The sequence below is a fragment of the Curcuma longa genome, chromosome 11 (genome assembly GCF_044706935.1).
Source record: "Curcuma longa cultivar G26 ecotype Majalengka, Jawa Barat chromosome 11, ITB_CL_G26_1.1, whole genome shotgun sequence".
Classification (NCBI taxonomy): domain Eukaryota; kingdom Viridiplantae; phylum Streptophyta; class Magnoliopsida; order Zingiberales; family Zingiberaceae; genus Curcuma; species Curcuma longa.
Genome location: NC_133871.1, coordinates 14051433 through 14078934, shown reverse-complemented (window position 1 = coordinate 14078934; position 27502 = coordinate 14051433). Strand labels below are relative to the sequence as shown.

The 27502-nt window shown below is 39.0% G+C and overlaps 6 protein-coding genes across 13 annotated transcripts; 3 read left to right on the top strand and 3 right to left on the bottom strand.

The window, feature by feature from the left end:
* The first annotated feature begins 47 nt into the window (after nucleotides 1-47).
* LOC141840935 (uncharacterized) lies at nucleotides 48-3094 on the top strand. Its single transcript, XM_074729039.1, has 5 exons — nucleotides 48-244; nucleotides 1278-1775; nucleotides 2188-2491; nucleotides 2623-2700; nucleotides 2947-3094. Exons 1-5 carry the CDS (start codon nucleotides 237-239, stop codon nucleotides 3001-3003), a joined length of 945 nt encoding a protein of 314 aa, XP_074585140.1. The 5' UTR covers nucleotides 48-236; the 3' UTR covers nucleotides 3004-3094.
* Nucleotides 3095-3900: 806 nt separating this feature from the next.
* Nucleotides 3901-6567, top strand: LOC141840266 (putative beta-1,4-xylosyltransferase IRX9L). Of its 3 annotated transcripts, none has more exons than XM_074728199.1 (4): nucleotides 3901-5141; nucleotides 5669-5915; nucleotides 6004-6125; nucleotides 6235-6567. In XM_074728199.1, coding segments are annotated over exons 1-4 (1251 nt in total). In that variant the 5' UTR covers nucleotides 3901-4260; the 3' UTR covers nucleotides 6236-6567. The 3 variants fall into 3 exon arrangements, with proteins under 3 accessions (XP_074584300.1, XP_074584298.1, XP_074584299.1); XM_074728197.1 differs by having other exon boundaries at nucleotides 6223-6567; XM_074728198.1 differs by having other exon boundaries at nucleotides 6220-6567.
* Nucleotides 6568-6733: 166 nt separating this feature from the next.
* Nucleotides 6734-13635, bottom strand: LOC141840265 (proline iminopeptidase). Its single transcript, XM_074728196.1, has 11 exons — nucleotides 13434-13635; nucleotides 11970-12169; nucleotides 11479-11577; nucleotides 11233-11343; nucleotides 11101-11163; nucleotides 10842-10935; nucleotides 9805-9902; nucleotides 8951-9052; nucleotides 8124-8237; nucleotides 7377-7451; nucleotides 6734-7011 (listed from the first exon to the last, which is right to left on the bottom strand). The coding sequence occupies exons 1-11, from the start codon at nucleotides 13633-13635 to the stop codon at nucleotides 6907-6909; spliced, it is 1263 nt and encodes a 420-aa protein (XP_074584297.1). The 3' UTR covers nucleotides 6734-6906.
* A 291-nt stretch (nucleotides 13636-13926) lies between these two features.
* On the top strand, nucleotides 13927-16124 carry LOC141841827 (hydroxyphenylpyruvate reductase-like). Of its 3 annotated transcripts, XM_074730022.1 has the most exons (3): nucleotides 13927-14358; nucleotides 15381-15889; nucleotides 16073-16124. In XM_074730022.1, the coding sequence occupies exons 1-3, from the start codon at nucleotides 13927-13929 to the stop codon at nucleotides 16122-16124; spliced, it is 993 nt and encodes a 330-aa protein (XP_074586123.1). The 3 variants fall into 3 exon arrangements, with proteins under 3 accessions (XP_074586123.1, XP_074586125.1, XP_074586124.1); XM_074730024.1 differs by lacking the exon at nucleotides 16073-16124 and having other exon boundaries at nucleotides 13927-14330; nucleotides 15413-15959; XM_074730023.1 differs by lacking the exon at nucleotides 16073-16124 and having other exon boundaries at nucleotides 15381-15959.
* A 100-nt stretch (nucleotides 16125-16224) lies between these two features.
* Nucleotides 16225-20700, bottom strand: LOC141837933 (shaggy-related protein kinase eta-like). Of its 3 annotated transcripts, none has more exons than XM_074725301.1 (12): nucleotides 20604-20700; nucleotides 19937-20026; nucleotides 19718-19777; nucleotides 19363-19635; nucleotides 19213-19287; nucleotides 19071-19127; nucleotides 18301-18441; nucleotides 18139-18189; nucleotides 17952-18047; nucleotides 17204-17287; nucleotides 16878-17004; nucleotides 16225-16711 (listed from the first exon to the last, which is right to left on the bottom strand). In XM_074725301.1, exons 1-12 carry the CDS (start codon nucleotides 20697-20699, stop codon nucleotides 16683-16685), a joined length of 1179 nt encoding a protein of 392 aa, XP_074581402.1. In that variant the 5' UTR covers nucleotide 20700; the 3' UTR covers nucleotides 16225-16682. The 3 variants fall into 3 exon arrangements, with proteins under 3 accessions (XP_074581402.1, XP_074581399.1, XP_074581401.1); XM_074725298.1 differs by having other exon boundaries at nucleotides 16903-17004; XM_074725300.1 differs by having other exon boundaries at nucleotides 16903-17004; nucleotides 19937-20023.
* A 2694-nt stretch (nucleotides 20701-23394) lies between these two features.
* Nucleotides 23395-27132, bottom strand: LOC141841525 (nucleobase-ascorbate transporter 2-like). Of its 2 annotated transcripts, XM_074729697.1 has the most exons (14): nucleotides 26831-27132; nucleotides 26672-26769; nucleotides 26288-26464; nucleotides 26090-26190; nucleotides 25820-25895; nucleotides 25405-25464; nucleotides 25100-25284; nucleotides 24920-25016; nucleotides 24749-24835; nucleotides 24601-24659; nucleotides 24436-24527; nucleotides 24261-24338; nucleotides 23995-24155; nucleotides 23395-23744 (listed from the first exon to the last, which is right to left on the bottom strand). In XM_074729697.1, exons 1-14 carry the CDS (start codon nucleotides 26922-26924, stop codon nucleotides 23529-23531), a joined length of 1581 nt encoding a protein of 526 aa, XP_074585798.1. In that variant the 5' UTR covers nucleotides 26925-27132; the 3' UTR covers nucleotides 23395-23528. The 2 variants fall into 2 exon arrangements, with proteins under 2 accessions (XP_074585798.1, XP_074585799.1); XM_074729698.1 differs by lacking the exon at nucleotides 24261-24338.
* Nucleotides 27133-27502: the final 370 nt, after the last annotated feature.

Below are 27502 nucleotides of genomic sequence, written 5' to 3'. Positions count from 1 at the left end.
CTTCGCCCTTCCCCTGTACCTTCTCTTCTCTCTGGTTCCTACCTCTTCCATAGCTCTCGCTCTCAATTTGATTGCTTTTTCTTTCTCAATTTCAACCTCGGAGGATCATATAGAGAAGAAATTCAAATAGAACTACGAATCTCCTGCCAAAATTGTCTGTAATCTGCGCGATCTGCTCATCGATTGAACTGCAACGAATGGGAAGAAATGGAACTTGAAGCCTCTTGAACTCGGACATGATAAGGTTACTACGATCATTTGCATCTCTATGGTTTTGTTGCTTCGACTTTTCCAGTGGTTTTGTGTTTTCCTTTTTTCGTCCGAGAGGCCTTGTGCGACGAGATCGATCATCGATGGATATTTTATTTTGCTTTTGTTTTGAAGACGATTTTTTACTTTCCTTTTCTATTTCGCCGATGGTCTCTAATGGCTCTCAGGGTGGTGGATTGTGGTGATTGCTACTGGCTGTGGCCGTTCTCAAAACTGCGACTTGTTCGGGAGTTGTTCCTCCATTGAGCAGCGGAAGTTTGATTTTGGATGGTATCTCCATTGAGCATCCGAAAAGCAATCCAACCATGTCTTGTATTAGGATTTTGTTGTTCTCAAATCGACGTCGCGTGGTTGCAAATCGCTGGTTTGGGTGGTTTTAACGAAAAATCGCTTTGGAAACTTGATTCCTTTTTGCAGATATTTCAGATCGAAAAAAGTTTTCAGTTGCTTCTGTTCTTTCGACTATTTCCAGTGAGCAAATGGCGATCGCTTCGTATGCGGCTTCATGGTAGGTGTTACTCAGTGGAGATATGAAGTTTCCATCGATTTCTTCGTTGTGTGTACATAAGGCTTTTCTCTCTGCTGCTTTCGACCTTCTTCGGTCTGAAATTGAGCTGTGAAGTATCTTTTTCTTCCGTTTTCCAAGTGGTACTCGTGATTTGAATCTCATTGATGCATCGTTCCTTCTCATTTGTAGATTTACGAGGTCTTGTCTAGTTTCTCCTTTTGGTACCAAAAGGAACGTCTTTTCTAATTTTTTTTCCTTTTGATTTCTGCTCCATCTTGCTATAATTTCTTAGGTATTGCAGATTGGGGATTCTCAATTGAGTTCCCGATGGATCCGCAGCCAAAATTTGAGTTTTTCTTGGCAGATTTCTGGTTCTTTGTTGTCCATTTTTTTCTTCGTCTGAACTTTTCCTACAATCAGGTTCTTCTTCCTTGGATGTTTGAGATTTGTTGTCTTGATGTGTTTCCTTCGCCATTTGATCCAACCTTCTATGTGGCAGATTACAGAGCCCAGACGTTATCCTCCTCGACAATGGTAGAAAACCTATCTTGAAAGCCTCCATGGAAGAGTACGACGCCGAGGACGTCCACGGATTCCCAAACTGCTCTCGTTTGGAACCCAACTTGCCGAGGGTGAAACCCAGCTCCGGATCGGGCTACCAGTCCCCCAACCGCGATCGCCCCTTCTTCCACGTCTCCTCCTCGGAAGCACCGCACTCCGACGGCTTCAACGGAGCGAGCCCTGGCGACGTCCTCTTCCAGTGGGGGCACAGGAAGCGGTCGCGATGGTTGAGAGCTGAAGGCCGCGCGTCGGTCGCAGCGGCGGAACGTGGCGACGATTCGCCGATCCATTCGAAGAAGGTTGTCAAGCTCCATCAGCGGTCCTCAGCGGCCACGGCTGCAGCCGCTGTCTTGCCTCCACCCTGCGGACCCTATGCCACCAGCACGCGGCGGTCGTGCGTGCCCGGCCGTAGTTCCACGGCGTCTCTCGTCGCTAGGTACAAAGTTCCTTCCTTTCTTCTTTCATTTCAATTGCTTCTACCTAATTTCTCGGTTAATTTGCCTTCTGCCTCTTCCTCTCAACTTTTTCCACCATTCTTGTGATATTTTTCTGTGTTCGACTTGTTCTTCCAGGGACGCAGAGTACTAACAACCTCAATTAAAACACTTTTTTTTTTGTTTTTGTTTTTGTTTTCTGAATAATAATTAGTGTGCTCGTGCTTTGTGTTAAGTCTTTAAGCCACTGTAGCAGGTGGTAGCATCACACTTGTCTCTCCTTGTGTATATATTAAGATAATTCTATCTCATTTACCATAATTTTTAGTGGTATTAGAGTCTGTAGACCATCGTATCTTTTTCTCTCCCAGGTCACACCCACTGACCTCTCTCACAACCCCTTGCCATGATCAGGAGCGTCCAAGAGCGATCGGAGGGCCGAGCACGTCCGGAGGAGCGCCACTCGCCGGAGAAGTCCCCAAAAACCTTGCCCGCCACTGCCGGCAGCGAGGCCGCCCATGCGTCGATGAATCCAGACCCCATGCACCCGTCCGATCCAAAGCCGACGGAGAGAATCGATCTGGATCATTTCGAGTGGCCCAGGATCCATCTCTCCCTCTCGAGAAAGGAGAAAGAGGAAGATTTCATGGCGATAATGGGCACCAAGCTCCCCCAGCGCCCCAAGAAGAGGGCCAAGAACATTGACAGGACGCTGCAGGTATAAAACAACAGCATCGCTTCTTCCATCTTCCACGCTGCTTCGGATTCAGCAAAATCGCAACTTGCTGCTCATTTTCGCCTTAAAATTCAATTATTTTTGTGTAACTTTTTTGGGAATTTGGATTCCAGTACTGTTATCCAGGGATGTGGCTGTCGGATTTGACGACGGCAAGGTATGAAGTGAGAGAAAAGAAATGCACGAGGAAGGTATCCATTAGTCTCTTGCTATGCTATTTGTTTCATCTTAATTTTGACCATTTTTCCGACCATTTTCCTTTATTTCTTTTCAATGTCCCATGTTTTTGTTGGCCCTTTCGAATGGGTCTGCATATGTTTTGTTCACTTTTATCCCCTTCATTTAATCAACATATTGGTATAAATATATTCTTGTATATATAATTTTATCGATAATTCATTTTTTCATTGAGGAACATTATCTTTGGCTTTGAGCAGAAGAAGAAGCGAAGGGGCTTGAAGGGAATGCAGAGTATGGATTCAGATTCCGAGTGAATGTGTTTAGACGAGGAGTGGCAATTCCTTTTCTTTTTCTAAGTTCACGAACAATTCCTTGCAATTGCAAATATAGTTTTTTTTTCCTTTGTGTTTTTGAGATTGCCATTGATACAAAATATTCTCTCTGTTTTTCCAACTCATGAATAATTTTGTTAAATCTGTGAGGATCGGACATCGATTATTGATCATCGATGATCTTCAATCGGCCATAGCTAATTTGTTGGACTTCATTGGTAGCCGACCGTGTGCCATTGCCACTATCTATTTTCTCATCAAGATAAATACAATTTAACTATTTGTTAAGGATTTTTCTTTTTTTCTTTTTTTTCTCATTTGAATTTCTTTCAACTTTGCTCCCTTGAACCTTATTCCTTAGAGGCTTTTTAAAGAGTTTTACTCCATCTCTCTCAGCTGATGACATTCCTAATTAAGATCTTTGCAAAACAATTAAATTTCAAAGGTCTATATTTGATAAATTAGAGATGAAATTACAAAAATTTAGTAGAAATCTAGAGGGCAAACTGCAAAGTGAAACATTTCTCAGTGCCTCCGTTGACCCAATTAATCACATTATTTTCTAAAAATATTATCTTCCAGTGAGCGATGATCAACGCAGCCCCATCAAGTCTCCTCGGCCGACTGATGCGTGTTTCTCGACCGTCGGATCGAGACGTAGCTGACTTGAGCATGGACCCCAGCGGCCCGGTCAACCGCACGCAACTCATCAACTGCACCAGCTCCGGGTTCGGAGAACTTTCCACTCCCAACCGTTGCCCGTCCGATCTCCATCCAGCGGTCCATGATGGTCCTAGTAGAATAAAATAGCTCCTGTTCGTCCCCCTCGCCATTCGCCTCCGCCCCCCGTCTTCGTCCTGCGACGCGGGCACCATTTCGCAGGCGCTCCCACGGCGACGGTGTCTTCTTATCTAGATCCGATTCGGCACTCTCAGTTTCGTTCTCGTCGAATCATTGAAGCCCAGGCGGTTGCGTTGTTTTCCAAGTTCGGTGATGGATTTCAACTGAAAGTTCCTGATTTGGACTTGATCAGCCGGTGGTTCTCCTTCTCTTGGCTGTTGCAAATTACTTGGCTCCGTTATATTTGTGGAAATCACCGTATCCTCCTCTTTGGAATTCGGACTTCTTCAAGGTTTCGAGGTTGAGTTTCTTATTCAAAAGCTTGAAAAAGGTTCTCTTTTGGTTTGCAATCCATTATATGAATCAAGTTGCGCTTCGAATCGTTGATTTGTAATAGTTATGGCATCTATCAGAAGAAATATAACCGCGTTGCAGCGGGGTGGAGATTTACAGTATGGTGATGAAATTTTAGATACCGGTTTCTCCGACAAGCTGTCTCATTCTGATTTTACATATGTGAGTGGGAGAAGTTTGTTGAAGAAGCTTCTAACTTCATTGTTCAGTAGGATTCCTGATAGATTTACTAGCCTCCTGCTGCGACCAACGTCTCGGCTTGTGGATAGGTCGAAAGCGAAGGGTCTACGCTGGAAGAAACTGTTCTACCGCATTGCCCTTTTTTTCCTAGTAGGCATGTTCATTGGTTTCACCCCATTCTTTGCCGTGGATATTTCCAAGGATTTGTCTCAGAGACGTCAAGAGTTCTCCTTTCTGGAAGATCATGCAAATGCGGAGTCCCACAAGAACATTAACACAGAGAGAAAGGAGGCGGCTGAAGAATTGGATAAAGTCAAGCGGGATCTTAGTTCAGAGAATTGGATGGAAAAAAATGAATCTCTTAGCACGCATGTAATAAATTCGACCCTGAATATGGAGTTGGAACGTCAAAAGCTTTTGATCGTTATCACTCCAACTTATGTTCGGCCATTTCAAGTCTATCATCTGAATCGTCTTGCCCACACATTAAGCAATGTATCTCCTCCTCTGCTCTGGTTAGTCTTGGAGAAGTTCCAAAGGTCTGATGAAACAGCGAGGATCTTGAGGGGGTCTAGGATCATATACAGACATCTCGTATGCAAGCGTAATGTGACCAATCAAAGAGATGCTTGTCTGAATACAGCTCTTTCTCACATCGAAGAACACCGTCTCGATGGAATAGTGCACTTTGCCGATGAGAATGTAATATATTCAATCCATCTCTTTGATCAAATGAGGCAAATCAGGTACGATCCTTTTGCCATGTGTATTGTTTTTTGGATTTAGGTGGAAACTGATTGATTTCTGCTGAGATTAGAAGAAAAAAATTAAGTTTTAGTTGCTGTAGGATTCATCACTTCAAATATGTTTGTTGAATTATTTGTCTCTTTACGGTCCGTTATTCTCTATTGCTTTTGGCAATGATTCATATGAAGTAACTCTGTTCTTCACATTAGATTGCATAAATGGATTTCAGATCCAAGTGAGATTTGCTTCAAGGCTTGTCCTTCCCACAATCCTATTGCTTATAATTCTGTATGATATAGTATTCTTATGGTTTTCTGTCTTTCTTTTTGTTCATTTATTTTGGAGGGGAAGTATCTTGTCAAAGAGAAAGTAGTTTAAAGTTTTCACACACACGGTTTGAATGCCATAAACAGTCAATTTGCTTAAATGCTGAAGAAAATTTAAGTAGCATTTTATCTGATAGGAAAGATTTTCACTGCAATTCTACTATGTATTATGCCATGACACTTATTCCATCCTTCTTCAGGCGATTCGGTACATGGCCCGTTGCAGTTGTCACTGCTGCTCAGAAGCAAGTATCGTTGGAAGGTCCGGTTTGCAATGGCAGCCAAGTTATTGGATGGCATAAAAACAGAGGGAAACTAACCAGAAGATCTCATTCTTTTTCAACGGGCTTTGCATTTAACAGTACCTTATTATGGGAACCTAACAGATGGGTCCGTATCAACCTTGCGCCGAAACGAAAACATGGCTTGATAGAGGAGGATTCTGAGGTTGCTTTACCTGTTTATTCTTTGTAAATCATATGTTTGATGCAGAGTTTTCTTTTATGTATATATAGATAAGGTTGTATTGTTTCAGGAGACAGCTTTTGTTGAAGAACTCTTTGAAGACAAAGTCCAAATGCAAGGTCTAGCAAACAATTGCTCGTCGATTATGGCCTGGCGCCTTGAGATAGAAGCTCATCCTTATCCCAAGGGCTAGTAAGTTCACACAACCTTATAACTTCTCAGATGATGTTCATCTTTTTTCTTTCGACTTAACTTGCCCATTTCTGCATGGATTATCGCATCGTAGAAGTGCTCGCTGAAGGAACTTTTATCGGCATCGGAAATTCTGATCAAATATGGTGCGGCATCCAGCAGATTGTCTCATTGAGTTTGCACTGGACTGCTGCTACATGAACAAAATTTTGATTGCCTCGAGGTAAAGCAAGGCCTGGAGACTATCCACTCATCTTCTCACTTAGCTTATCTTCTTGAGCAATTAAATAGTGATTTGGTCAAGATGCTTCACAAAAGTTGGAGCTTCAGAATTCAGATCCATAGAGATTGTAAAAATTAGGAAACATGCTTCATTAATCTGTGCTTGCTATGTGGTATAAGTTTAAAAAAAGTTCATATAATGCTTCAGATGCTTAGAACACCTGATTCTTTGTTATTATGTCATATCGGAACAGTTCGTCCAATGCATTTTTAAACATGCTAGCTTCTTCTTTATTGCAGTATAATAATAATAATAATAACATATTTGAAAATGCCAATTATAGGCATAAAATGATATAATTCCCTTCCTATCGAAGTAAAATTAATAAAATAAAAATCAGACTCAAAGGAGCTGAGCTTTTCCTTTTAAACTAGTTTTGGTACATAATTTTTGCAACTTCTGGTTTAGCAGAGTGCACCGAATGATGCATCCACACCCATGAATACAAGTAGAACAATAAAAGTTTGGAGGAAAGTTTGGTAGTGTCAGTTACAAGTCTCAAGGTGCACCTGATCGAATGAGATTTTTGAACTTTTCATTGGCTGCGACTAAGGCAGCAGCAATTCCAGGTTCATTAGCGGAATGACCGGCATCGGGAATTACCTGTTTTGCCACAAAAAAACAAGATTAACTAATTAATTTGGTCCATGCGAAAGGCTGCAAGTAAAAAAGCACAACGAAATTGGAATCATGATCTTCTATTCATATTTATGAGTCCTCACATTTATACCAGCCATTTTCCTTTAGGAACAGCAATCCCTTTTTTTTCATTTTTCAAAGAATGCATATTCTTATTAACGGAATCCTCTGAAAAAATATGTTATGAATGAGCAAAGTAGGCTAACCAAATGGATCGACCACACTAAATGTGTCAAACAAGATGAGCGTGTATTGATCAAGCTAGACATGCACCAGTTGGAAATAAGAAACACAGGAAGGTTGTACTGAAGATAAAGAAGTTTTCGAACCTTGAATTCTGCTTCAGGCCATGCTTTATGGAGATCCCATGCAGACATCATCGGGCAGCAAGCATCATACCTACCCTGCCAATCATCAAAACTCAGCTTGTTAGAACTCCAATAAACTGAGCAAACTGCAGTGCCTGGCGTTAACAGCAATCGTCGGAGTATTATGTATTGGTTAGTACAGGGGCATAGTGTGCTGTTTGTAAAACAAAGAAACAGCTAAATATATATACCAGTTCGGATCAAATCAAGATGAGTACTACTTCCTAAATAGATGGAACTGGGTTTAAGTCACATCGACACTTGTTTAAAGTCACAACAGAAATTTCTTCCCAGTTCTACTAGCTCATTAAAACTTCACTTCTGAGGACTGGATACTGACATGCATATAGGTTTCTCTATCTCTCAATCTCACCTTTTTCCAATCAGGTTTAAGGTCATAGTTAATAACTCTCTAAATAATTTATATAATATGAAAAAAGATTATTTTTTCAAAATTATTTCCTTTACAAATAGATTCATGCATGTCAGCTATTAATATATTTACATCAGGTCGTGTCACTTTCAAGATTTATCTCTATAATCATGTTTCAGATCATTTCATCAGGTTGTTTCAAATATTGCCAAACCTACTACTGATAACTATCACTTCTTTGTATAATCTTTGATGAACAAAGGCAATCCTAACAATATAATCATCGATGAACAAAGGCTAATATTTGGCAGGATATTAAAAAAAGAAATATTTACCTGTACAATAACAGTCCTAATATGACGGATCTTATCCACATTATCTAACAAGTATGAACCAGAGGGAAGGAATCCCTTGTTTATAAAATAGTGATTCTCAATCCGTGCAAATGCCTGCAGAAAAACACAATAGAAAATGAAAAGAATTTGATAACTTTCCATTGTGAAGTGGCCAAACACTGGTTTCATTGAAGAGTTGGGGAAATAATAAGTGAGGATGTACAATTCAATCAAGATTGTAGAGATACAACAATCAGTTACTCAAGATTTTTTTGACCAAGATGACAATAAGGTGTAGATTGACAAAATCAGAGAAATTAGGTAAGATTATATGCACATGCTCAAACTCAAAGACAATATTATATTATCAGACAAGTCGAATCATAGACAATGCTGCTTTATATAATTAAAATAGTTCCAAGTGATATTAGTTTTCCTTAATCTGTAGTTATGTGGAATTCAGTGTTCAATAAGTTTGGACATAACTAAGAAGAGAGGGTCATCTATGATTGATTTTTACCCGAATATTCACTTGTTAGAAGAAAATGGCTTGATATATATAAAGTTTTGATCATTCATCAAATCAATGAAAAAGATCATACCCAAAGCTATTGTGGAAATTTAAGATGTTTTAACAATTTGAGGTCGAAGAATAAATAAACAATGTCAACCTAAACATCGTGAACCTAAGCAAACGACTTTATTTGAAAAACTAAGCCAATTGGCATCATTCCAGACTCCCAATGTTCTGCTGCTTGATGCATATATTACTACTACATATGATAGATATGACCAAATATATGTCAGGAAAGAAGCATAGAACTTGCCAATGAGAAAATGTCATCTTCGCCCCTTTTGACATTCTCTTCATTTTGTAGAAGATGGGCAGTCATCAATTCCCATGTAGTCCAAATTTTTGCAGCCTTAATCTAAAGAGAAAACAAACAATTAATGTGCAGTCAGCAGTAATGGAAAACGGAAGGCTAGAAATATAGAGTGTGAATTCTCCATAGCCTAGAGGTATTAGAGCTCAACAAATGCCTACTATTACCGCTCAACAAATACATCAATTACAAATGTAACCCCCATAATAGGTCAAATTTAACAAAAGAAGACACTTTAAGGCTAGAAACTAAGGACATCAACAGCATTTTGGACGAAAGTTAGTTGCTTCTTGTACTTGACACCAACCAGTATCTCATATCTACTTTCCAGAAATGTCAGATTAGTTGTCTAAGTATAATCCCATTTGGGGATAAGAAAATAAGGTAAACATGACCTGGTGCTGAATCCATACACGCATGCGGAGAAAGAGAGCTTGTAGTAAAGGAAAACGGAAGTAGGGATTGTATGATCTGTTTCTAATCCAGCTAATTAATATGATTACCAGATTCAAATGCATATGAATGCACAAACGTAGTTTCCACAAATAATTAGTTTCCACAAATAAAAAAGAATATGTTTGGCCTGGCCTAAAATTTGAGTTTGACTTTGTTTGTCTTCTGCAATGTTGCACTCCTACCTCCAAGAAGCATGAGAAATAAAACTAAAAAAGTGCTTGCTGTATGCATTTCTTATAATAAATTGTGAAGTCATACATGAAAAAACCCAAATGACAACAAATTATACTCATCAGACTTCAGATCTGAAAGCTACTAGAAGAAATATAATGTTGATATACCTGTACATCTAAGTCATCAGAATTAAGCCTCTTGTTATATGCCAGAATGAAATTATCCCTTTCTTCTTCAGGAATGAAATCTCTGAATGGTTCCCATGCTGACAGCACAGATAGATAATAAATTTCAATAATGACAGTGATATATAGATCTGAAATTAAATAAAATACAGGTTCCAGAGGCTTATGCAAATAGCAATTAAGCTGATATCTGGTAATGAATGTGACTTCCTGTGCTATGCAACAACATTGACTATCAACCATGCAGCACCATTAAATATGCAGGAAAAAAAACCCAAATGGAGATACATGTCATATCAGAATTTTATTAATGGCATAACGAATTTTGAAGGATATACATGGTCAAGATTTTTAAGTTACAGGCTCAGCTCGATCTGCATAATTCTACATTAACTGACCCAACTTCATTCTGTTTACCAAGCTTGATACATATCAAATGTTAAATTCAAATGGTAAACTCAACTTGATTTCTGAAAATGACTATTTCCTTCAACAGATATTGCAAGAGAGGTGAAAGCATAAATGAAAAACCTTTTACACGTGTTATAAAAGTAATTGGAAGCATTAAGGTTAGCCATGCCAAAAAAATTGTATATTTTATCTGACTGTTTGGAAGTTGAGAACCATTTAACAGAATTCCTTGGATATTTGATAGAGACAATAAAGATTGCTAGAAGTTATTGTGCATATGCAACAACCAACAACGCTAATGAATCTTGAGAATAACCTTTGAATAAAAACCCTCAATACATCATATATTTTGTGTGCATGTACATTGAAATAGTTGAGCCTATTAAGCTAGTTATCCAAGAGTGTATTCCTACTTATGCAAGAACTTTATTATCATGCATAATCAGAGAAAAATGGTATGAGACATTCAGAAAATATCTAAAATAGTCTCATGAAAGTGATAAAGTAAAATGATAGCGATGAGAAGGAAAGGTGCAAATTCAGCTTTAGAAAAATGTTATATTGCAGAAGGACCAAGGGCAGTCATATATATACAAAAAAAAACATACCATCTGGGAATATGGCTGCTGCACCACCCTCATAAAACCAATCAAGCTCTTTCTTCCTTAGTAAGAAGATGCCTCTAAGAATAATACCAGTAACCTTAACAAAGGGATTAAATGTCAGCATATACCTTTCATTTGGGAATATAACATCTTAAACCTTAACAAAGGGATAAAATGTCAACATATACTTTTCATTTTGGAATATAACATCTTAAAATCTTAATCTCATAGCAAACTTCCACAAGATTATTCAGTAATACACCTTGTCAGGATGTAATTGGCTGTAAGCGAGTGCCAATGTGCTTCCCCATGATCCACCAAAAACCTAAAATTATGTACACGCAAAGGTTAGGTTTTATACAATAACAAGAGAAATCTCAAGAAATAATTTCACCTGCCATTCTGGAATCCCTAAATGCTCCCTTAGTTTCTCAATGTCACCAATCAAATCCCAAGTTGTATTATCAACTAAGCAGGCATGAGGCGTACTTTTACCTGCACCTCGCTGAAAGGAAGCAACATAATTTGTAAATAAATTTCATTAGAAAAATATGTATAAGCCACTAAAGTTTTAGCTGGTCAACTTAATTTATAAATAAGGAAGAAACCTAATTTGTAAAAGGCAAGAGAGAAATTATACCTGATCTAACAAGATAATCCTATAAAATTCTGGGTCAAAGAATCGTCTATTGCTGGCTGATGTTCCACCTCCTGGCCCACCATGAAGGAACACAACAGGCTGGGGAGGATTTCAAAAGGAATAAGAACAAGAATTTTTTTTTAAAAAATAGCCAGAATGTATTATAGAGGCACATGAAAAATGATCTTTTCACATGAAATTACATCTGTAGGCTAGCAATTTTGGCTCTTTAAATTCCTGTTGTTTCCCATCTGTATTTAGAAGAACCACTTTCTTTTAACTTTCCATTAAGGTTTCTCCATTAATAAATGAAAATGACCAGTTTTTACAATTCTGTCAATTGACATCAGATAATGCTGAGAATTATTTCAATGAGTTTTAGTCATAAAGGGCACCTTCATTGCAAATAACACATTCAATTTATGGTCCATGAAGGACTCATGTAAATCATCCATTTGACAAAATGAAAAAGAGTAGGCTAGGATACTTACATGACCATTTGGATTTCCTGATTGCTCCCAGTACAATGTGTGGATATCTGAAACTTTTAAGAACCCAGTACTATAAGGCTCTATGTGAGGGTAAAGATTGGAATTGTATTCCTGTGGTTCCTTTGAAGATGCCATGGACGTATATTGCTGGACAACAGAAGTGCTATTTTTCTCGGCACAAACAAGTAACTTGCAACCTCCTGCAAGTCACAGTCAATGTATGATAAACCATGGCAAGAGTGTAAAAACTAGTTTGATCATTGATGTGTAGATTCAGATAGCACACTGATATAATGAGTTCAATATTTTCAGGAATGCTTACTGGATGCACAATTCGGTTTTGCCAAACAGGAGATTTATAGTTTATTTTACCAATAAAATTTCTTAATATACAACACTTAGTTAGTTAAGATTCCTTTAAATTCAAAGAAATGAAAGTCCAAAGGTGGATCACCCAAATACATGTTAAAATTAGGTACCTAGTCAATGCCTCCTTAGTAAGATACAAAGGCAGCTTTATTTTGAAACTTTGGATGAAAATTTAATGAGGAAAAGAAGGAAATTTGGTTAAAAAATCTGACGTATTCATACTATGATGGCCAAACTTCTGAAGTGTTGAGCTGAAATGTATGCCAAGCTTTTGTTGCAGACAAATCAAATCCATTTTCCAATACATTTCTTCAGTTAATGCAACTTGATGGCTTGAGATTAAGAAGGAAAAATGCAATAGTTGAGAAAAGAAACACTTCTGATTTGGAGGAGTTGCTGAAACGTGAAAGTAAGTTCAGATGGATAGTTGAGGAGCTGATGAATTGTTCTTTGCAAGTGAATGCCATGGAGGAAACAAGAGACACCTAGTTGCAAGAAGGTTGGCTATGGGAAAAAGTCAGAGCCGCTTCAAGAGACACTAGACAAGGTTCAAATGTTGGATTCCATATGTTTTATCACTTATGATGAACATACATCAATTCTAGCATTGCCGAGTTTTGGTGGCTGCAACATGAAGCAAGTTGATGCCAAGACACCTATGTTCAACTAGCATTTGAAGAGAAGATTGATTGCATGTTGACATCTTTTTGCTAGCTTTGTCGAGAATGTGTTGCGTGCCATACTTTTTGATTGACATAAGTTGATAAATTTTGGTTTGTAGGCATATTTGGAATCAACATTTATCGTCAATAAGGCTATGTGTTTGCTCATATGCATGTTCGGAGTGTACAAATCAAAACGATTGCCGTCAGGTGGATAATAATTCAGCTTCTTCGGCGGTCAACAAATCTAGCACACTTTCCCCTCTGAGGTATGAAATTTTGGCAATCAATTTATCATGGGTGACACCGATCACGGAAACAATTACACAAAAAAAATCCAGGAAAAGCAACTAGAGTTACGACGATCGATACGATACTGGTTGGATCAGATGGAGTCAGGATCTAAGAAAGATCGAGGGAAGAGAGTGCGTACCCGGCAGAGGCTTCTTCGTGCGAAGCGTAGGAGACAGGGAATGGTAAAGACAAGGGAAAGAGAGCGGGGTTGAAATTCTAGCTTGACGGAAGCGAGGAGGACGGACGAGAGAAGTGGAGGCGGCAGCGCCCGCAACGGCGACGGTGGTGGCGAATTTGGCGATGCAGCCGGCGTTGGGGATATGCAACCCTGAGAGTCTCATCGCACACTAGCGATTTGGATTTTATCGGAGGAAGAATCTAACGGCGCTTTTTGATCGCATTGGATTCGAGTCGATCGATCAGCAATTGGGATAATGACGTGGACTAGTTTGATTTATTGCTACTATCAAAATTATTTCATTAGAATAAATTTGATTTGAAAAATGAGGATTATTATTTCCTCATGAAATTTACTGTATGCCGCGTGGACGGATCTGATGCCAAACACACGGAAGCCCTCCTCTACGAACCAACGGCAATAAAAGCCGAAACCTCATCAGGTGCGACCGGCAATGGCATCCCTCGGCATCCTCCTGGTTGTCCCTGTAGACGCCTACCTCGAGGCGGAGCTCGACCGCCGCTTTAATCTCTTCCGCCTGTGGGAATCGCCGCCCTCCCGGCGGAGGGAGTTCCTCCAGGCCAACGCGCCGTGGATCCGGGCGGTGGTGGGAAGCCCCAACGGGTGCGCGGACGCGGAGCTCATAGACCAACTTCCTAATCTCGAGATCGTCGCCAACTTCGGCGTCGGCATCGACAAGGTCGACCTTCGGCGGTGCCGCGAGCGGGGTATTCGGGTCGTGTACACTCCCGACGTCGTCACGGACGACACCGCCGACCTAGGAATCGGCCTCGCCATCGCTGCCCTGCGGAGGATCTGCGACGCCGACCGCTACACGAGGGCCGGTTCATGGAACGATACAGGGGATTACAAGCTCACTTCTAAGGTTCACAATGAGCACACTTCCTTGCATCTGGTTTGTCATATGATAAGGAAAAATTGCATCTTTAGTTTTCTATTGTGGAGTTCATGAAATCTGCATTATATTACTGATGATGCATCTTGTTCTCTGTTCATAATGAGCACACTTCCATGCATCTTGTTTATCGTATGGTTAGCAAAAAATTGCAATTTTGGTTTTCTACTATGGAGTTTATGAAATCTGCATTAAACTACCGCTGATGTATCTTGTTCTTCATAATTTGGTAGAGAATTCTACTACGTTGGATATGATTAGTTTTTTGTTCTTCAGCGTTCTTCAAGTGTCACTGTTTGTTGCCTTTATCGACTGATTGATCTCATTACTTTGCTTCTGTGAGTGTCTATATTTCACTAAAACTTCTTTTTCACGCATTCATTTTTTAATGTCATTGCAACTTTTTTAGCATTTTCTCTCGACAGGTTCATGCAATGTACATTATATTACTGCTGACGCATCTCGTTCTGTACAAATTTGGTAGATAATTCTGCATTAGGCCTTAACGTTTAGCAAGACAGCATATCAATAACGATGTTAATTATACTTGTAAGGATACATATTGCCCAAGAACAATTTACGTTTGCATGAAGTTCGATTGCCAGATAAAATCTATCTCCAACCTCATACAATTGAGACTCGTGATTGGCAATTGTAAAGTCATAACATTAAGGAGTGCAACTTGTTAATTGGATATCGTCTCATACAACATAACCTTTGTTTCCTTCAAATATTGGTAATTTGGTAGCATCTCTCTTTTGATACTGCCTAGTTGTTGAAGAATAGGATTGCTAACATCTTCTAATATTATTTACCTTTATGGTCCAGGCCGTGAATCTTTTAAAGTTAATATGTTTTCTAATTCATTAGAGATAATGCAAAAAAAAAAAAAAAAAATTGTTTGATTACATGAAGCAACAAAATGTGCAAGAGCATTATAGATTTCATTTGGATGCTAACATACTATGATGGATCTTCTTCCTCCCTTGCAGTTCAGTGGAAAAGCCGTTGGTATCTTGGGTCTTGGAAGGATTGGACTTGCAGTAGCCAAAAGAGCGCAAGGATTTGGCTGCCCTATCTGCTACTGCTCGAGATCTGAGAAGCCAAACACAAACTATAAGTACTATCCCAGTGTTCTTGATTTGGCTTCAAACTGCCACGTGCTCGTCGCTGCATGCCCGCTTACAGACGAAACCCACCACATCATCAATCGAGAGGTGATCGAGGCATTGGGTCCTAAGGGTGTGCTTGTCAACATTGGACGTGGCTCCCTTGTCGATGAGAAAGAACTTGTTTCGGCACTGCTTGAAGGTCGGCTAGGAGCAGCTGGGCTTGATGTGTTCGAACATGAGCCTCATGTGCCAGAGCAGTTGTTTGGTCTGGAGAATGTAGTTTTGGTACCTCATATCGGAACCAACACGGTAGAGACTACCAAAGCTATGTCGGATCTAATTCTCGATAACTTGGCGGCCTACATGCTGAATAAGCCTCTACTAACACCGCTATTCTGATCTGTCTTTTTCTCTTCTTCTCTTCTAGAATCTGTGGACTTCATTTTGAATATTTATATTTATTCGACACTGACATTGTTTAAACGGATCATTTCTTTGGTAGAAAACATCAAATGATCATCAAGTACCAGTATTCCTGCTCTGGGATATTGACAAATAGTATTTGTCAGCAGTTGTCTTTGTCGACTAAGGGCTAGATTACTAGCAGGCAGGCTATCGTGTTAAAATTGACACCGTCAAGAGTGCATATGAAGCTAGTTGCCAACCAAAAATCAATGACCAGTCAACTACTGTTACATTCATATAATTCAAATCAAAGGGAATTTTACAACTATATTCTCAACATCTCATAGGCTTCCATTATCAGTTCATACATTTAAACTCCTGGAGTGCATGCATTTACAGTAGAAAAACCAAACATACATGAGTTAGATGAACCCAACTGAGCAAGGACATTACCCAGTAAAAATGAAGAGGCAAAACCAAAAAGCACACTTAGTGACCGGTTATGGTTATCCTATTTTATAATGTACAAAGATCGATTAACAGTCGAGGTAGGAGATGTGGAGACCCTCAAAACCAACAACAGTTCTACTCCCATCTTTTATCTTTCGCCAAACAAACATTGTTACCCGTCAGTCTTTCTCAATGACAATAAAACTAAAGTTCCTTCCTTGCTTTTGATCAGAACATGCTTGTAACAAGTGTTAACAATGTCATATGCTGGGTGTTTGCATGGAACAGAGACTAGATTGCCGCTTCACCTGTTCTGGAATCAGCTTGTCAATGAGCTCCGGCGACACACCTACCAGCTGCAGAAATTGTAGCTGAGATTAATCCATGTTCCAGAACACTTTTAAACTTCCAAGCTTCTATGACCTTCAAAGAATCCAAATTGGCTGGTTCTATATCTAGTAGTTGCCTATGTTCTCTAATTCAAAGCGGAAATCAAATGATGAAGGAAAATAAATGTCGTACGTGTTTTACAGCTTATTTTGCTTACTTCTTGCTTAAAGTTAAACAGAGAAGGCAGTGGACGACCATTTGGCAACCTTGCATTTGGATCTCTTAGCTCATCGAAAAAGGAATGAGCGCATGCTTCCAACTGAATTGAGAAGTATAGCATCAAACAAAATGGAACTATTGCATATGACTAATTGACTTAATGCACAAAAAAACAAAACCTTGACAACTCGATTAAATACCGTACTCTACATTCAATTCTAGAAGATTGTTCGAACCTGATATATGAAAATAAACCATGACAAATTTACTGCATGATCTTGTGAAATGGGACGACTTACAGCACTGCACCGAAAACTTGGAGAGTATTGGAGAAGACGTGAAGTAAGATCTATTGCTTCTGGAGGCATTCTTTTATGGAATATCTGAATCATCATAGCAAAGTATAAGGCATCTCATTTTCAACCAGAAAAAATCCTCAATACTATTTATATCGTTCACATTAAGAATATGAATGAACAGTGAAGTATGCTGTTAGCCCCTCAAATACTCAATTTTAGTTACATATCTATGGACAGCTAGTGTAATTATTATCCTTTCACAAGTTATGGTCTTGATAGATCAAGCCATATAAGTGATTTTTATGGTAGGTTCTGCAAATCTGGCACCAGAGATGACTATCTGAAAACCCAAAAAATAAAATTTGTGGAGCAAAATATGAAATTGTAAGTTGCAAACGTCAAGATATATGAGGAAGGAAAACATCAACACAATCAGGTAAAAATTTGAATGCTAGGAATCTCTCTCTCCAAAATGTAAAACCTGAATAAAGTTTCATTGATGTTACAAGATAACCTCAACTGTTCGCTTATGTCAGATAACAAATCTACACTAGAACACAACTGGGCATCAATATATAACTCATTCGGAAATTGGAAGCCATAATCAAACTATATAAATGAGGTAAATAACGAACACTATAATGTAGCATCTAGGTTCACAAAAACTTTTTGGTCTAACATAACGAAAAGAAAGAGAAAAAAGACCAGGATAAACATAGCAAAGTCAACTAGAATTCACTGGACAAACCTTGTGCCATGGATGTGCTTTTATCTGTGGAAACCTGAACTCTGTGTAGTTAGGATTCATGCACCGGATTTCCTCACGTGTTGGAGTTCCAAGGACCTTAAGGGAAAAAAGAAAAGAAAAAGAGTATTATTACCTTCCTACATCATATTATCACTACAATTTGAACCAGTGAGTAGCAGAATCATACTTTTATTATCTCAACAAGCTGATCAACAGCACTTTCTCCTGGGAATAATGGCTGAAAAATATTGTAAGAGGAATGATGGGTGTTTAAATCATATGATACAACTTGAGGAGCCACTATAGGAGATTATGAAGGCCAAGGATGAATTGTTGAAATTGAGTATACCTGCCCAAGTAGTAACTCAGCAAGCACACAACCTGCCGACCATATATCAATTGATGTGGTATACTCTGTTGCACCAAAAATAAGCTCCGGAGCACGGTAATAACGAGAGCAAATGTAAGAAATGTTTGGTTCACCCTTAACCTGATGATGACAAAAATAATTAGTAGACTATGAGACTCACTGACAAACCAAGAAAGATAAATGATAAAGAAAACATAATTTCTTGTTTCCAATGTCCTTTCAGAAGAATTAATCTTGCATTAAATATTATTATTTCCTAGAAAATGGTAAACATTTTCGTCACAGCATGTAAATGAAATGCTAATAACTTAAGCAAGATACTATGTCAATTATAACAACTTTGCAAATAGTAGGTTCTCATCTCACTAGATTCCCCCTTTGTCCTAGGTACTAGTCCATTAGTACTTCAGTATGCACTTCTGCTCATTCAAGAATAAATTTCTCTTAATGCCTACTGACTGGGAATTACATATCTTGGTCCATGTTTGAAGACAAAACTCTCGGCAGGTCAGAACTCTCAAACTCACTAATTATCATTCAGCTAATGATTCATTCGAGCTAACCAGTTTAACAACATTGCATCGACAGACATTGTTGTGTAACAATATTATTGACAAAAAAATAGCATACCATGTCTTGTCACAGACAAATAACCAATTGCAACAGGAGCAGTATATTACTTCTCTGTCTATATAGTTAATCATAGTTAAACTATCAAATCTTCAAAATATTTTTTTTTGCAAACATACCAACACTTTCGCACTTCCAAAATCACATAGCTTGACTTGGTGAGTGAGAGGGTCTACCTGCAAGAGAGTGATTCATTTTAATTAATAGATTTTAGCTGATAAACCTAGACAAAAAAATGGCAACTGCAGCCAGGAAAATTACCAAAACATTCTGTGGCTTAACATCTCTATGGCAAACACCAGGAACTGTATGAATATAAGCCAAACCTCTAAACAACTGAAGAAAATCCAAGTAAACTCTCATGTTACATGGTTGCCTAAAATACCCACAGAAGAGAGAACATAAACTTACCTGGTAGGCATAAAGCTTCACATAGCCCAGTGGCATTCGCTGATTCACACTACTGTAATGACTTAGAACACGATATAGCGTTTCAGGCACATATTCCATGACCAGGTTAAGAAAAAGCTCATCTCTGCTAGTGGTGGAGAAGAAGCAATGCTTTAGAGAAATCACATTTGGATGATCCATTGAGCGCATCAACTGTAGCTCACGGTTTTTGTACTTCCGATCCTGCAAAACCTTCTTTATAGCAACAGTCTCCCCGGTTTCCAAACATTTTGCCTGCCAGAAAAGGAATGCCTATGAAACACAAATAGTAAATGGAATGACGATTTTACAGAGATCCATAGAGCTTGAAAATAACCTGGAATACAATTCCAAAGGAACCAGTTCCAACAACACGCTCTGCCATGTAGCTAATGGTCTGTAAAACAAGCAAAAGGATTCACAAAATCAAATAATAGTGATACAATAGAAGTCTGCAAAACAAAGTAAAAGGAGCCAGTAACACCCAATAAAGTGATACCCCAACAACCATTTTCCTTCATTACAAACGCTAGTTTTGGTGCTCCTCAGTCCTAACCTGTTTGGGTTCGCCATTCTTGCCTCCTATTGTGGTAGAAATGATATGACCATTTACTGCATCGCTCCCCTCCATAAAGGATGCTTGCTGCTAGAAAAATTCACGTAAACCAAAAGAAAAAAATATGGAAACAACAAAACTAAGCTATGCCAAAGTTTAATCCGAAAGAACTCCCTTAAACACAGCATTTTTCTTGGTGATAATTCTTAGTTCTTGAATACGCCCACCGATGTCAATTAATATCAACTAGGAACAGACTTCAAGAGGCACGAAAATCACAACTTCACACTCTAAAAGGAAAGTAACAAACGCCCAGACAAACAAAGATGACGATCAGAATATCAAACAGGTGAATCCATCCTTATTCATCTAGTTTTTTTGGCGTATGCAACAAAAAGTACTCAGATCCACCAGCCCAACTCTAGAAAAAATGATTCAACGCAATTTATCGACCTCAACAAGCAGCCGCAAAAAAAGTAGGGGACATTTTTCTAGAGAAATTGGGGTGGTAACAAGTAAATCTCTCCGAAACAAGATAAATCCAGTTGATATCACCCTGAAAAAGCCTCTTTTTCCATCCGCGAAGGTAGAATGGGACAATGAACGCAGTGAAACAGACAGTGGAAAAGGAGGATCGAACAAGGTCAATCAAGGAGGGACTGACTACCTTGTCTCCAGCAGTCCGGCGAGCAGGAGCAGCGGAGTCAAGGAGGTCTTGCTCCGGCGGAGGCGGGCGATGTGGTCCCTGCGACAGCGAAGCCATAACGATGTAGTGGAGGGATGAAGACGACGGCACTTGAGCCGGTGACGATGATATAAAGTAATGCCGCCCGTTATCTTGAACCGGACATCTGATACTGGCCGTTACGATACGAAAATAACAGAAGTGTCGTAATCTGGTTGAGATTGATTCGAGCCGTCAAAATGATGCTATCGTTATTCTGAATAAAATAATTTTAAATTTTTTTCACTATTTTACATAATAAAAATCATGATTAAATAATTAATTGGTTCGTACAAAATATATTAATTTTTAAAAAAATAATACTTGCTGAAGTCATTTTTAACAATGTGCATAGGAAAGTCATTCGCCATCAACACCATGTGATCTTGTCCTTTCTTTGTCCCTTGTCTTTTTAGTTAATCTATTTCTATTCTCATCTTTCATTCTCTTTAATTAATTTGTGCAATTGCATTCTCTTCTCTACCATGTCCCCCCTCATCCTCTCTAACTTTTGGTAGAGTTAAATAACAATGGTGAAGCAACTTTAAAAAAGATTTAAGCAAGTCGAAAGGAAGCATAAAATATTTTCAGTATCAAGCTAAATGACCAAGATAATCTATATTTATTATAAAATATTTTAATAGACTTTTATAAATCAAAAAATATTTATGGCCATTGAATATTGTAATTATAATGTTAATTTTTTATTATTTGTATTAATATTTGGAATTGGATTGTAAAATATTGAGTAATCAATCTTGTCTAACCCAATACTAGTTTGAGCTGTTTGGCCAATTTAACACATTGAACTCCTTCGATTGTTAAATTTGCTTAATTTATTTGTGGTGTTTAAATGATCCAACTACTACCTTTTGTGCTTAATAATCTTGTCTATATATAATTAACACATGCATTTAGTGAGAATACTCACCTTTTAAAGAATTACATAAAGTATATATAAATTAATTAGGATTCCTGTTGTGCTGTAAATTTATATTTAAAATTCATTTTTCAATAGAGAATAGTGATCGTAGTCTTTTTAAAACTAATTGCACCATTAGAATCTATATATTTACAAGGGCTCTGCATCAAAAGAAAAGAAATACTGAAGAACAAAACAGCAATTAATTAACTCTTAAATAGGCTAGGGAAGAAACCATGATATATATCACAAATCAAACACATATATCCTGAATTTAATTATATTAATTAGGCAAGAAAACAACAGTCAAAAGTCTTCATTAATGCTCACAAACTCATCACTGGCTGGCTACCTACCTCCTCTTCCTTTTCTTATATACTCTTCTTCTACGGCAGTTCGTCCATTAATGCCCTCTCGACGACCTTCCCCAAACCCTTCCATGGCCTCTTATACATTCATTATTCCACGTCAAAGTTTCAACGCATGCATTGTAATCTGCCCACCCTTCATTTTTTGGCTATCACATCACATAGCCACGAGTAGGCCTTGAACATGCACCTATCTTCTTTCCCACTTCATCAACGACTGCATCGCCATTTTTTAACTCTCTGCAGTGCAACGAAGGAGACTGATTGGCTCGACGTGAACTAGTTTGCATGCATGGCTACAGCCTACGATCCACAGGAACTGCAAAAGCTGACATAATATAATAAAGAACAACTATATATGAATATCAACTATATATAATGCATAAACAGTGACAAATTAAAAATCTGGTCAAAACTGGCTGCTGCATTGGAATCTGAGTCTGTTTCCCAAACAGTAGCAGTATTCCAATGCAGAGACCATCGGGATGGATGAGAAGAGACAAGTTTGAAGTTTTACCCCGTAAAGGAAGGTAATGGCCGATGTGGGCAAGTGCGGTAAGTTTGGGCAGAGATCAAGGGACCAATTACGGCAAGGGAAGCCTGTACTGAAACGGCTCAGCCTTGTACGTATATATTATTTGCATGTACATATATTCCAGTCAAACACATGACTCGAGGCGCCGATTCCCGGCAGCAACAGCAACCAGCCGCTACAGCAGCAGCAGGAGGAAGTTTTTTTTTCTTATCTTTATCCTGATTCGTCCTTTTTCACTGTAATTTTTCACCACAAAATTTTATGAGGAGACGTGTAATTTACGAAGATCCATTGGTGAGGATCAAAGTCACACTGGAAGAACGATCGACACTCTGATCTTTGACCCTCACTCCTGCTCAACTTGCCTACCTTTTCGATCGTTTTGCAATTCACTTTACCTCTTCTTAGATCTGTCAAGCTTTTCGCTTCAATGCTAATAGTCAAAATCAACTTCATACCACTTGGAATGAGCTTCTCGTTCGTTGTATATATCGACTGAACTGATTTTCGATGGAATTTAAGTAAGTTAGCTAGCTAGCGTACTGATGATCGACTAATATAATCACATTGTTATGTACCAGTACTAATACTGTCTCAATCAGTTTTTAAATCTCAATTACATTAATATTTATATATATATATATAGTTCTACAATGGAATTTATAGTTTCCATTTTTCAGAAAAAATAAAATAAAATTTCAGTAAAGCTGGAAATAGCAAACAACATTTGTTTTCTCGTCCTCCAACCATGCATCTAGATCCGCAATTGTAAATCCGTCATTAACTCTCTCTTAGCAAAATATTAGCTAGTACTAATTAAAACACAGATCGATCCAAGCATATATATGTATATATATATATAATTAATTGCCCTATATATATATGAATTTGGCTAAACGTAACCCTGCAGTTTCTGTACTCCTTGCATGATCTCTTTCTTAATTTACATATCAACAATGCGCGCGAATCGATCCACATATATATATTTTTTCTTCCTCGCGCGGCAAATGAAGTTCTTACTTACTACGTGCATCATGCATGACTCATGAGGGAGGAAAGAAGTGATTGAGGTTGAAAGGAAGAGTGTAAAACTCCTCATTCCGGCTATCGCCTTTGAATTTTCTGAACCGGTCCCACCACCCCATGCCTCGATCGGCAGCAGCAGTGCCCTGGAAATCAAGGGTGTTGTCGAGGAAGACGGCAACTATCAATGACACAGTGGGCGGAGAGGAGAAGATCGTGTTGATGTAGTCATTGAACTGCAAGAACAAAATGGAGCTAGGCACATAATTAAGTGCAATACACGAATCTACATGCATCCTCGATCTAACATTCTTAGCATCATAAAGTCTTGCATGTCTTGAAACATTCAGAAAATTAAAGCGATAGATATTACTTAATTGTGATGCAAAATAAGTTATGATTCAAATGTTATAAGCTATATATATATATATTCTTGCAGTGAGAAAATTAAGAATGAATGTCAAGAGCAAGCTAAGTGATGCTGACCCATTCCACTTTGGTGTGAGCAGGAGCATGTTGAGCACTCGAAGCATAGCGAAAGAAGTACTGAGGAACAGATAGGCCGAGAAAGATGGATACGCCGGTGATGAAGAGGTTCCGCATCGAATTCATGTTGGTGAACTGCAACAAGGAGAGACCCACAGCAGCTGGGACACAGAAAAGGAAAGTAGTTAGTCTTAGGAATTAAAATGTCTAGCTAGCCAGTTCATGTAATGTAGTTTGTTATGTTTCAGATGAAAGAAAGAAAGTACCAACAATCCCAAAGAGAACACAGTAAACAGCAGCAAAAATGGTGAAAGGAACAGAGGCAAATAAAGCTCCAAATTTTCCTAAATGACAAGGCAAAGAAAGTTACGTTGCTGCTTTAGTATGATCTCCTTAGCTTGTCTGTCTCGTATATAATGCACGCTCATATGAACAACTCACCCATGATCGAGAAGAATATCATGAAACCAGCTGAGATTTGAATGACCCTGCGACTCCCCACTCTCGTCAATCCGAGAAGCCCCACATTCTCACTTCCATATCCAAACATGCACAAATTTAGCAAAATTATGCAAGTTAAACGATGCACGAATTTTGTGAACTTACACGGAGACGGTTGAGCCAGTTAGAGTGCCAAATAGCCCGTCAAGAAGTATTCCTACTCCCTGTTAGAATTTGAAATCGATCTTGATTTAGAATTTAGATGCTAAAGTTGAGTGGAATGATCGTAATTCATACAAGCTAGAAAATTTACCTGCCACCCGATGCCTCGACTTAGAACATAAGCTGGAGGCGGCGTTGCACTAGCAAGCCGTGCTCCGGCTTTGTAAGCTCCTGTAGACTGCATGTGTTGAAACAGTTAACTATCAGCTTGCGGACACAAGACAATGGCGATGAAAATTAACATGGAAAGACTACTATTTACCTCAATCATGGATACAAGAACAGCAGTCATCATCCCAAATGAATGGCCCGCATCGAAGGTTGGGGCGCCCCATTGCAATGGATAAGGAACCTTTATCCTGAAAAAGTTAATGTGAGATGCAAGACAAACAATACTACAGAGGAAGGAAGACTGAAACCAGATAAGCAGCTGGACAAGAACCAGGGAGCAGAGGAGATTAAGTTGGCACGATCTGTGCGGCAATTGAGTTGGGTGCGCTCAGGATGGTGTTTGTATGCACCGCTAACCGTAAGCAAATGCGCGTAAACCCATACGATGGTGATCGTTAGTAGAAGAGAGAATCTCTCTAATATGGGAAGCCGTCGAACATATATATGCTTCAGATACTGACCAAGTTGTCATGTTTGGAATAGAGAGGAAAAATGGAGAAAGATTCTCAAGTCAGATTCAATCTCTGTTTCTTACACTCAAATTGCTAGCTAGATCATATTAGGATACGTTCTTACCTGAGAAGATGCGACGAAAAGGATGAGAGTTGGAATGCCAATCTCCACACATCTCCCAACCTAGCAGACAATTTGATTGGAGTATTAAACATACTGTTGAAGAAGTATTATATACACATTACTGACAATTTTGAAGGATCGAAATGTTTTGTCCCTAAATATTGTCTAATATCACTTTTAGCAAACTGAAATACAGAAGACTAACACAAAATGAAATGTTCTGTTGGAGAGAAATGTGAATAAAGTGGTTTAAACGATTGAAGGAAAAAAAAAACTATCAGCTAGCTGTATCTATTCAACTGAAATTGAGATTACAAAAGCATGCCGTGCAAAACAGAGGAACTCATGAACGGCTTCATCTTCCCCAATATTCATAATATAAATAGCAGAGAAAGGCAAGGCAACAGAAGAATACCACTGGGAATCCTCTGTCGAACAAACCAAATCCTACCAGCGAAACCACTGGAACCATTCCCAGAGGGCTGAAAAATCTGAACCAGAAATTGCATTATTTTAACTTTTAATTGGAGTCACCATTCCATAGAGTTATGATACATATTCTAGTGCAAAACAATCTGGTTGATTTAAACAAACATGGAGTGAAATTAAATTTGAGCCGAAAGCCATCGCGCGTACGACCGAACGAGTAGTAGCAAATTGTCTAAAATTATTATATTCGCTGTACCTAGAGCAAATGCCCCACAACTGGCTGTGACCTAGAATAATCTGAATACACGACGAGACGATCGAAGCTCCTTGTATAGCTCTCATTGTTTGCAGGAACCTCTGCATGCATCCAAACAAAAGCAGTCGAATCCGAGCAGAACGGATGAACAAGTGAAGCTTTAAAGGGAATGCAACTCATCCTAACTTGATGACTTACTTCACGGTCATCGGATATCCGACTCAGGGAAGAATCGTGAATTATGGATATAGCTGGAATCACAAATGCATAAGAACCTCCAAGAACGGTCGGAAGGCGAGTCCCGAATAAGGTTTGGATCAACGTGTTTATTCCCGACACGAATAGCAATGTCTGAACCACCCTAACCTTGTCGCCCTGCAGCAATAGACTTCACGATCAAGTTCTATTTAGTTGCCGAGTTAAATTTGCAAGTGAAAGGTCATGTCACTTGCAAATTTAGTTAGCGAGTAGAATTCTTAAAATTTGATTGTTATGATTGGAAAACAAGATAAAACGGCAGTCGGTCAAATCGCAAAGATGAAAGTAAATGAAAGGGATTTTGATACAGCGTGCCGTTCTTACATCACTTCCTCCCATCAAAGGCACCAGTAGGGTTGGAATCATCACCGTCGTGCCCAGAGAGAGTATGTAATGCTCAAACCCCAATGCGATCGCCTCGCCTGTAATCTCAATCGTCAGGTCACGAATCAGAAATCGCATGCGAAAAGTGACCGGACGCACCCCAATTTGGATTGGAGTCGATGCAGTACTCGAAACCCTGGAGCTGATCCATGGGCGGGTGCGCGATCATCTCCTCCTGTTTCACCTCCGTCATGTCTGTCCACGGCCTTCCTTCCCAGCTGTTTCGCCGAGATGGGATTTTTCCGACTGCTAAGCGGTTGTGGAATCCCGCGGTGACGAAAAAAAGTGATCTTGGGAGGAAAAGACAGCGAATTATTGATGGGAAAAAGAGGGAAAAGGAGGCGCAGTGAGGCTGAGACAAGAACACTGCCGCCCACTGAAATGACCTCCTCCTGTTCTGGCTTTTCTGCTCTCTCTCTCTCTCTCTCTTCTCTCACCTTCTGTCCTTTATAAATGCTGCAATTGCATGCAGTATTGTCCAAACATGTAAGATTATGAACAATAAATTCTTCAAAAGAAAAAGCGAACTCTTTCTTTAAGAATCCAAGAAATTACAAAGCAAAAGATGATACTTCTCTCCGTTAACAGCTCTTGGTTTTCAATTTTCAACAAGAGGATTGCTTCTGCGTTCATCAGCAGTGCATTACTTACATATTTGTGTGCACGAAGAAACAAAATTTAGAGGAAAGCACAGAGAAAGCGCTGCTTGCGCACCATGAATAATTGTTAGGAATTGTTCAAGAGCAGTTTTTGAGCAGCGATTTGAATTGT